The sequence below is a fragment of the Triticum urartu genome, chromosome 5 (assembly GCF_003073215.2).
Source record: "Triticum urartu cultivar G1812 chromosome 5, Tu2.1, whole genome shotgun sequence".
Lineage (NCBI taxonomy): Eukaryota > Viridiplantae > Streptophyta > Magnoliopsida > Poales > Poaceae > Triticum > Triticum urartu.
Window position 1 is genome coordinate 17398563 of NC_053026.1, and position 10487 is coordinate 17409049.

General features: G+C 43.3%; 1 protein-coding gene across 1 annotated transcript; it reads left to right on the forward strand.

Moving 5' to 3' along the window:
- Positions 1–5003: 5003 nt before the first annotated feature.
- On the forward strand, positions 5004–5762 carry LOC125555465 (thaumatin-like protein). The gene has a single exon (XM_048718411.1). The coding sequence runs from the start codon at positions 5059–5061 to the stop codon at positions 5599–5601; it is 543 nt and encodes a 180-aa protein (XP_048574368.1). The 5' UTR covers positions 5004–5058; the 3' UTR covers positions 5602–5762.
- Positions 5763–10487: the final 4725 nt, after the last annotated feature.

The following is a 10487-nucleotide window of genomic DNA, read 5'->3' on the forward strand; positions in this document are numbered from 1 at the left end:
TACAAACGATATATTCCTGAAGTGTACTTCCCCCACCAATCAGTTGTTAAAACTATGATATTATTTAATCAACTGATTTTTCCACTTCAGTATAACATGTGACCAGCACAATAAAACAGTCTGACTTGTACAATAAAAGATAAACATAACCATATAAAAGTGTAATCATCGAAGAAGTGAGATGAAATAAATAATCTGACCTCTAGTGGGGATTACAAAGAAATGCCATAATTATATAAAAACAAGAAACAATGTGAAGCCCTTTACTCACCTTCCACCTTAATAAACAAGGTGTATTAAAAAATCATATGTGCTTCACATGTACCATAGTCCTCCCACTAAAGTTTAAAATTCCAGAATCAATAAGCCTCTTGATCTAGTTCCAAGATATGTGACCAAGTCATTGATGATGTAGATAGTAAGATTTCAAGCATGTGTTCCCATTGTTGATATTCCTCCGTATGGAGTTATCTTCGCCAAACATAAACAATTTGGTTTGCCAACTTCCAATGGACATCTAGAAAGATGTATCATTGTGTGAAAAAAAATCCAAAAATGCACTAAGTTAACCACTGAGCAATATTTCCACTCTTCCTTTTCCAAATACTATGTCATAATCAATAGATTCCAAGACGGCGTAATAAATTAAATCCCTTCTCATTGAAGTTAAATAACATGTCCTATAACAGCAATAGTTTTCTTCCACAAGGGAGTTGTTGATGGCATAATTTCAATCCAAAGTACATCAAAATTAGCATTAATTCCCAAGTACATCAATTTTCCTTTGGAATTGTTCTATGCCAACTCATTGTATTCCAACAAATATATGAGGTATATAAACAAACACCATAATCCAACTATTTGAAAAAGTACCCACAAATGTATTGTGCAAATATTATCATTAGACATACCGACAAATGAAGAGAAAATTTCCTTATCCTCAGAGTGAATGCCATCTTCCTCCATAAACAAGTAATGCTCAACAATAACACTTCTCCGAAATCCCTTTCCAGTATGCATAATTTTCCGCATAATATTTCCATCATAGCAATAGTCAATATATAATCATTTGCTCGGTGCAGTCCGTTCACGCATTTATGATCTAGAGTCCTCCTAAATATCTTCCAAGGAGTATATTTGTATTCCTTGCGTTAAGTCAAACTATTAATTCCTTTTTCATGGAGTGTCTCCCACTTCCTCCAAAAACAACTGACGTCAACTTCTGACGAAGAAACTGGAAAAGAAAACCATTGTCCTAAAACACAAAATTTCGTCTTCCATGTGTACCAAAAGTAACGTGTCTAATTCCTTCTCTTCCTTGAACGTTTTCCGGCATCAAATTTATGTGTAATCAAGAAGCTAGCAGAACAGCTAGCAGCGCAGACACAACCGGCATGGTGGTGTGTATTTAGCCTGTTTATTCCTCATCGCAAGAGTATGCATTGCAGTGAACACCAAATTCCGGTGTACGTCGTCGAGTGCGGCTGACCGTCGACAGCGATCGCCCTTCTGATTTGATCACGAAATCGTTACTTACAAAAGCAGCACTGGTTCCTTGGCATATAGTTTGAAACAACCGTGACCTGTCCAAGAGATTGTGATGTGAAGGGAGTCGATATACGGACTTGCCCGAAGTAATTCCAATTCGAGTGAATCAGTCGCTGGTAGGCTCAATTCCTTCTTGAGTTTGACAACCTCCAACCGAGCAATTTCTTCTTCGATTTCCACGTTCAGGCCCAAGACCTCGATCCACGTTTGCAGATTAATATGTGAAGCTGCGTGTTTCGCTGCAGATTCCGTGATGAAGCATGTGGAATTCCGAAGAGTTCGCACTTGAGTAGGTCCACGCAGCGCACTGCATCGCCCATGTAGTGCACAGCAGATCGGGAGATCAAGCGTAGCACTAGTACTTCTTTGATTCCCGTGCAGAGAAAGCAACCTGATGATCCTCCAGTGCACGTAGCAATTTGATAGAGAAAAAACAATCTGTACTAATAGCAGATCCCACGCCAAGTAGTAGTACACGCGGCCGGAACGGGAGCTTGGTCGGAGAGACACAGCAACCCAATGGAGACGACCAGCGACAAATCAATACCAGCGGTCAGCGGACGTGCCACACCTGGGGGATGCGCAGCGGAACACAACCGTGGTTTCCAGCGGAGTTGACCGGCGGTAGAGTACCCAACGGATTTACGAGCAACGACCACGTCCATAGAATAGCAAGCGGATTAGCGATCGCGCTGGCGATTGCATGATGCGAACGAACCTAAGCTCATGATGCCTATGTTAGAAATTTAGGGTTTTCGGTCTATCCTCTAATTCCTCTGCGCTTATCCGTGATGCCGTTCAGAATTCACATCTCTAAGGCTAAGGGGTAGGGACCTTCTTATACTGTCTTTCCAAAGAGTTCATCTCTTATACAGATAAGATTTCTAGTAATTTGAATATAGTTACAGGACACATAATTCCAACATTATGTTGATGCTACTAATTTGTGTTGTTGTGGTCATTGGATACTGATCATCCATTTAATTAGTCAGCATGAAGTGTATGAGCGTGGACGTCGCGCATAACATCTAGCGCGCGGATTTCACACTATATCAGTGTCAATATTTCCCGAAAAGCCGACGGTAGTCGCTGGATGAATCTGATGTTAGATAGATGCACATGAGTCGCTATCGGGGTCGTGGTCACCACAGAAAGGACGGCTACACGTCTATCAATTATAGATCCACATAAATTTATGAAGATCTAATGGTTATTGCTTCTTCGTGGGATAGTTGTGCAAAATTAATGGACAAATCTTTCTTTTCCTTTTTGAGGATTTTTAGCATATTTCTGGTTTTTCGAGTTCACCCCTCATGCAGTTATAATGTTCAGTAGATTCCCTTATTTATAATTAACCCGTCATGTATGTTTGATTTATAATAGATGGTTGTGTGCATAATAACGATGCCGTGGTCTAGGCTATCTGCTTTTCAAATGAAAATGTAACGATGGCTTTGGGCAGTACAAGGGTCTCAACATGACTGCATATAAGGGCACCTCCAACGGAGACCCGCGAAGGGCAGTACACAGATATGGATGTGGGAGCCAACCATCCAACATTGCCCGCATACATTTCGATACCTTTTTTAAGCAACCGGACAAAATTTGTGCAAACACGAGCGGATTTCGTATAAACTGGGCGACATTCATTTCATTTTAGACATATTTTAATTAAAAACTATACTAGATTAAGGTAAAACTAGTCTACGGCCGGTGCCCGCGGATAGCCATGCGCACGACACGGATACCCTTAACTAGTCTATGGCTAGCCGCGGTGAATCTCCATTGTCTTTGCCATGTCCAACAGCCCGCTTGCCATACTGCCGTGATCCCCGGAGGTATATGCTTCAGTTGAAAGGGCGGCTCGCTTCCCTATGTCTGGAAACACTGCTCATCGAAGTGGAACCCCGCGATGTGCTTCAGCCGGAGTGGAAGGGGACGTTGATGGCCTGCAGCCAGGCAAGACACTGGTTGTGTACGCCACTGTCGCCTTGGTGGTGGCCTTCATGGGACACAGGCGGTGGTGGTCTCCCGTATTCTACTTCTCGATGATGGTGGCGATCGCAGACGTGCTGGCCACCGTTTCGTCCATCTCCGTGAAGCCGTCTTATTTCTCCATAGGCAGGTCGCGGTTACGCGTACGTTGACGGCGGATGGCGCGGTCCCGAACACGGGAGGAACGGTACAACATTGCGTCATCCATGGCAGCCACGATGCACGTACCGCCGTGCTCCCCGTGTGCCAGCCTGGAGCAAGCCTACACTCCTCAAGATGGGAGCAGAGTGTGGTGAAATTTTTGCCAGACATATCACACCGTTTAAATAGCTAACAGACGGCCGAAGCCAACCGGCGTTGTGTTTAATAACAGGCGGCTCGCGAACATACGTGTGGCCAGAGTAGGTTTCTCGGTGCATGCGCTGGTTTTATTAGGGGATATAGGCAGTCTGTGGTCGTTTGAACGCGGCGAGGAGGCGTGTTCAGCCGGACATACCAGCCGGTCGAAACATAATAATCATGTACTATCAAACAGAAAAACCGTCCAGGCGAGTAGATATTTTCGAGAGCAGGAGCAAGAAACAAATGAGAGAAATATTTTTCTCAAGTTAAATCATTGTTTGAAATGAGTGAAATAAGTTTTTTCAAATGAGTAGTATAATCGTTTTGAAATGAGTGAAATCAATATTTTGAAATGATTGATTTTTTTTGAAAATTACTGAAATATGTTATTTGAATTGAGTGATTTTTTAAATAATTTATTCTTTTAATTGACTGAAATTATTATTTTAAATTGTGTGAAATATGTGAAATGGGTGAAATTAGTATTTTTAGATGAGTGAAAAAATATATATTTTTTAAATGTGTGAAATCTGTTAGTTGAAATGAGTGATATTAGTTTTCAAAATTCATTGAGTTTTTCAATTGATTGAAATCAGTGTTTTGAAAATGAGCGAAATATGATTTTTGAAATAAGTGAAATCATTTTTTTAGATGAGTGAAATATTTTTCAATAAAGTGAAATCAGTTTTTTTCATTCTTTGATGGTTTGTTGAAAATGCTTTAAGAAAGTCTCATCTTTTTTTTTGAATCTAATAAAGTCTCATTTAGATGCACTCTAGACGAGCTTGAGTAACTCCACCATGTCGGTGCGTCCCCGTCCTTAATTTACTCCACCGTCCTCTTAGGTCACCCGATATTTTCGGGCCTGGAGATAAGCGTCTTCTTTCTTTGGCCCTTCTATGTATCCGATGGGTGCATGCGTATTCAATCTGTGCAGTTAGATGACACCACTACACTACACACGGTAGGAGTTATCTTGAACGAAACACAAGGGAAAAAAGTCGGACCCAACAAAGGTCGTCCAGGTAGGTAGCCATCTTTGAATTGAATGAGTGTTCTCCAAAGTAGCTAGCTCGGTGAGATGATCGACATCTTCATCACGAACCCTATATAAACGCCAAGCTCCATGAGCTCAGTCCCAGCACACACCCACCCACAGTTCCACCTAATATAATGGCCGGAAGCGCGAGCGCCACTCCGGTCCTCCTCGTCGTCGTGGTCGCGGCCCTCGCCGCGGGGGCCAGCGCGACATCGACGCTGACGCCGCTCAGCATCACCAACCGGTGCTCCTTCACGGTGTGGCCGGCGGTGGCCTCCGCAGGCCTCGGCACCGAGCTCCATCCGGGAGCCAACTGGACCGTGGACGCGTCGGCGATCCACTACACCGCGGACATATGGGGGCGCACGGGCTGCTCCTTCGACGCGGCAGGCAGGGGGCGGTGCCAGACGGCGGACTGCGGCAGCGGGCTGCGGTGCCGGAGCACCGACCCTGCGGCGCCGGCGACCAAGGCCCAGGTCGCCATCTCCGAGGGCTTCTACCACTACGGCATCACGTTGGACAAGGGGTTCAACCTGCCCATGGATCTCACGTGCAGCTCCGGCGACGCGCTCCGGTGCCGGGAGGACGGGTGCCACGACGCGTTCCCGTACGTGAAGTACAACGACCACTCATGCACCGCCGCCGGCAGCCGGCTCCAGATCGTCTTCTGCCCATGATGAGCTAGCTAGCGGCAGAACGTAAACATATAACCTACACATATACTACGTGTAGTAGTACATACTCAGACGTGTCATGTATTCTCAGCGGTACGTACGTACACGTATGAACGCACGTGCGAGTTTCCAATAAAATTGCCATGTGTGATGTGCCTTTGATATATTGTTCTTTTTTATCGAATGCCTTTGATATATTGTTTACGGGAATTTACACACAAAAGAACGTGAATTTGAACAAGATAGCCTACAAATATGTATGTTCTTCCACACACAAAAAATATATGCATGTTCTAACATTGGGACTCAGCTTGAATTTTTTTTTCGAGGGGTGGGACTCAGGTTGATGGTCAGGGTCTCAAATGGCATGGCCACGATTTTTAGAGAGGTTGAGCCAGGATATGTGATTGGGGCATGATACCAGTTTTTTTTCCAACCGGGCTCACAACCCCTTTCCATTAATTTTGCAATCAACGGAAATACATCAGTCTGGTTTCAAGTTCTGTATCGAGCATCCACTTGCTAAAGATAACTAGACTAAAAGATAGAACTAACCGCAAGCAAAATGAGACTGAAAGAGGAGAGCGGGTTGGTGCATCATCAGGAAACCCATCGTCGGACAATCCTGGAACGGACCATCCGCCGTGGCGCGAAAACCTGATGACACTTACAAGCAACTGCCCAACCAAAATACCCAAGGTTCCCAGGATGAAACTGCCAATAAGCCTCTACGACTAGGCGAACCACAACCAGGAAGCACAATTGCCAGCGGGCATCAAACCCCAGTGGACAACAGAACGCAAAAGGAAAGATCCAAGCGCCGATTTCATCTAACCAATCTGGATCCCATCTCTGTCTCCCAAGAGAAGTCTGCCACGAGGGAAGGACCTGTCCGCCAGCGCAGCAGCCGCGTGAGCTAACCTCTTCACTCCAGCTTGGAACTTCACCTTCTCATCCTCCTTAAGCAGACCTGCCCAATATAACATAAACGAGCAGGCAGTGAAAACAGCCTCCAGAGGGGTACGAGCAACATATCTTCAAATGTAACTTTATTGCGGAGATTTCAGATCCCCCAACATATGGCAGCAATGATCATCATATAAAAGCGCTTCCCTCCTGCGAAAAACTTATAGAGCCAAGCGAAACTTTGCCAAAGAGATCGAGGACAGTGAGAAGTCCCAACCGTCATACCCAGCACCGCCCAAGCTGAACGAGCAAGTGGGCAAGTAAAGAACAAGTGATTTTCTGTTTCTATATCCGTGCAAAAAGAACACACAGGATTGCCAGGCTATTTCCTAATACGCATATTATCCCGAGTCAGCACGGCATTCTGAAACAGTTGCCATCAGAAGATTAATCTTCAGCGTAATAGGTGCTTTCCACACCCATTTATAGTTGGGGCCTGATAAGTTTCTTTCCAACCATTCATAGATAGATTTAGTAGTAAATTTTCCCTTACTACTAAGAGCCCATGCAATTTTATCCGGAGAATCATTCAGCAACAACTTTTTTTCTTCCATTACCATCCAAGCCCACTGCTCACCCAACACGCCAACCGGTCTGCGTCTAAAGCCCAGTTCATAGTTATTCGCAACCCAGGATGCAATAGTGCACTCCTGATCTTGAAAAATACTAAACAGATCAGGGAAACGATCTTTCAACGCGATATTCTCAACCCAAAGATCATACCAGATTCTAGTTAGGTTTCCACTTTCAATAATGATTTTTCTACCAGCCATATACGACTCTTTGACTTTCATGATAGCCTTCCAGCAAAGAGAATCAGAGAAACGACTCTGAACATTAGTTACAGTCTTATTTTTGAAATATCTTGCCCTTACTATACGCTGCCATAACCCATCACTCGTTTCTAGTTTCCACCACCATTTAACGAGCAGGGCAATATTCTGTTTATGAAGATCTTTGATACCCAGACCCCCAATCTTCTTAGATCGACATATTCTTGTCCACTTAACCATATGGTATCCATGTTTCTTAATTTTCCTCCTCCAAAAGAAACGTCTACGGTGTTTATTCATCCTCTCAATAAAAGTTTTATTGAAGAGGAACATCGACATGAGGAACGAGGGAATCCCATCTAGGCTGCAACCCAACAAAGCGAGCCTGGCCCCGGAGGAAGCCGCATAGGCGACCCAGGTATCAAGCTTTTTGACCATTTTTCCATCAAGGAAGTCTAAATCCGCATTCTTGAGATTGGAGTATGTAACTGGGACTCCAAGATATTTCATAGGTAAGGAGCCCACTTGGCATCCAAACATGTCAGCATAGGCTAAATCAATATCATTATCACCTCCAATACTAAAGATCTCGCTCTTCTCAAAATTGATTTTTAATCTTGACATAATCTCAAAAAGATAGAGCAAAAGTTTGACGTTGATGGCTTCGTCTATATCATGTTCGAAACAAAGCACCGTATCGTCAGCGTATTGCAGGATGCAAACCCCATCCTCAATAAGATCAGCAGCTAACCCTTTGATAAGACCGTTTTTTGGGCCGTAAGCACCATTTTGGTCAGGCAGTCGGCTGCAAGATTGAACAAGAAAGGGGAGTGAGGATCACCCTGCCTTACCCCCTTAGCACTTTGGATGTATGGTCCTACCTCATCATTGATCTTGACACTTACCGTGCCGTTTCTAAGAATTTGAGAGACCAACGTGCACCACTTAGAGTTAAACCCTTGTTTCACATGGCAATCGAGTAAAAAGTCCCAATTGACTTTGTCATAAGCTTTCTCGAAATCAAGTTTAAAAATCACCCCCACGCGCTTTTTAGTATGAGTATAATGTAAAATCTCATGTAAAGACAGAATGCCATCAACAATATGCCTCCCTTTAATGAAAGCATTCTGTTGAATACTAAAAAGCTTATGAGCATATTTGCTGGCCCTAATATCCATGGCTTTGGTAAGTAATTTGTAGGGGCAACGTAACCAGCAAATGGGCCTGTATTGCTAGATTCTATTAGCATCTGTCGACTTAGGCAACAGAGTTATGATGCCATAGTTTAATCGTTGCACATCCAACTTGCCTTCATGAAACCACTCAAACAGACGCAATAGATCCTAAGCTACCACCTCCCAGCAATGTTGATAGAATTCAACATGGATATCGTCTGGCCTAGGGGCACGATTATATTTCATATCAAACAAAGCCTTTTTGATCTCATCAAGAGAAAAGGGTCGAGTCAAGTCATCATTGTCATCAGGAGTAATTTTCTCATTCCGAGACCATAATGTTGCATCAATCTGGCAAAGATTGCCAGGAGCCGGTCCAAATAGGGCTTTATAATAGTCAGTAGCATGGGCAAGTAGGTTTTTGGTCCCTTCTATAGTTACAGACCCACATTCTAGAGAAATCATGGAGTTTTTCCTACGTCGCCCGTTAGCTACTTTATGAAAAAAATCAGTGTTAACTCAACCAACCCCTCAGTGCTATGGAACTCAAGGTGCCCGGGTCCATCACTATTGAGGTAGAGCAACATGTGGGGACAACCAACATGGGATCTATGTCCCGCACTCCTCCACATCCCTTCCTCATGCACTCCAGTTTTACAACGAAATTGCTTCACGCGCGACACCTCGGCACGATCTGCGAACGATACCTCCCTCCCAACAGCGCTACCGTCAGCTCGAAAGAACAAAAAAAGGCAGAGCTACCGTCCAGCCCAGCTCAACCCAAACCCAGACCTGATCTGACTCCCTCCATAACCCTTTCACCCCCTTCTCCCGTTCCCTCCACACCTATGGCGTCTTCTTATCTTCTCTCCAAAACCTTCACGCCTCCTCCTCCCTCCAAATCTGGATCCTCTCTTGCTGATTTAAAGATCATTCTTGCTCACGTAATCTGCAGCCACTACACACAACTTTGATTACAAGGGCAACAAACATGAGGTCTGTACAATTCTTGGCTTATCTGTTGCATTGATTGGATCCAATCTATACATATTCCTGGCATAATATTGTCCTCCCACTACAACATCTCTGATTGCATTGATTGGATCCAATCTATACATGTTCCAGACTTAATATTGTCCTCCCACTACAAAATTTGATTGCATTGATTAATCCAATCTATACATGTTCCAGACTTAATATTGTCCTCCCACTACAACATCTCTGATTGCATTGATTGGATCCAATCTATACATGTTCCAAACTTAATATTGTCCTCCCACTACAACATCTCTGATTGCGTTGATTGGATCCAATCTATACATGTTCTAGACTTAATATTGTCCTCCCACTACAACATCTGATTGCATTTATTAATCCATCTATACATGTTCCAGACTAAATATATGCCTCCCACTATACAACATCTCTGATCTTTTTGTTGGCAAATTTAGGTACTCAATCGAGCCAAGTTGACCTTTGGATGAAGTGGCGGAACGAAATGGACTAGTACTTAACGAAGACGATGAAGATGCTTTCATCGTCGGGGCGATTGGGGATTCTTTAGATGAACGACACGTTGAGCGGATCATGACATTGGAACCCAGGAAGGGGATGGTATTCGATAGTGAGGATGATGTTCTCAGGTTCTACAAAGGTTATGCCAAAAAGAATGAGTAACATCCCAAATTTTCAATTTGGAATGTTATACATTAGGTCATCAATGCATATCATATTTCTTTTGCATTTTGGTTGATCCTAGAAATTCTACGCAACTCAATGACCCATGGAGAGAGTTGGGGATTTCGATATTTTCATATTTGAGTTCTCTCAAATTTTGAGAATAGGATCATTTGATTTTATTTATTTTATCATCAAATATTTCTATTACAAAAATATGAGAGAGGGAATAAAATGACTTTCCTAAAATAAAGAAATATTGAGGATTTAATAATAAAATCAAATAAGATTTTTATTT

Bases quoted from the DNA above. Each gene is read 5' to 3' on its own strand.
- LOC125555465 (XM_048718411.1), top strand. From the start codon at position 5,059: ATGGCCGGAAGCGCGAGCGCCACTCCGGTCCTCCTCGTCGTCGTGGTC.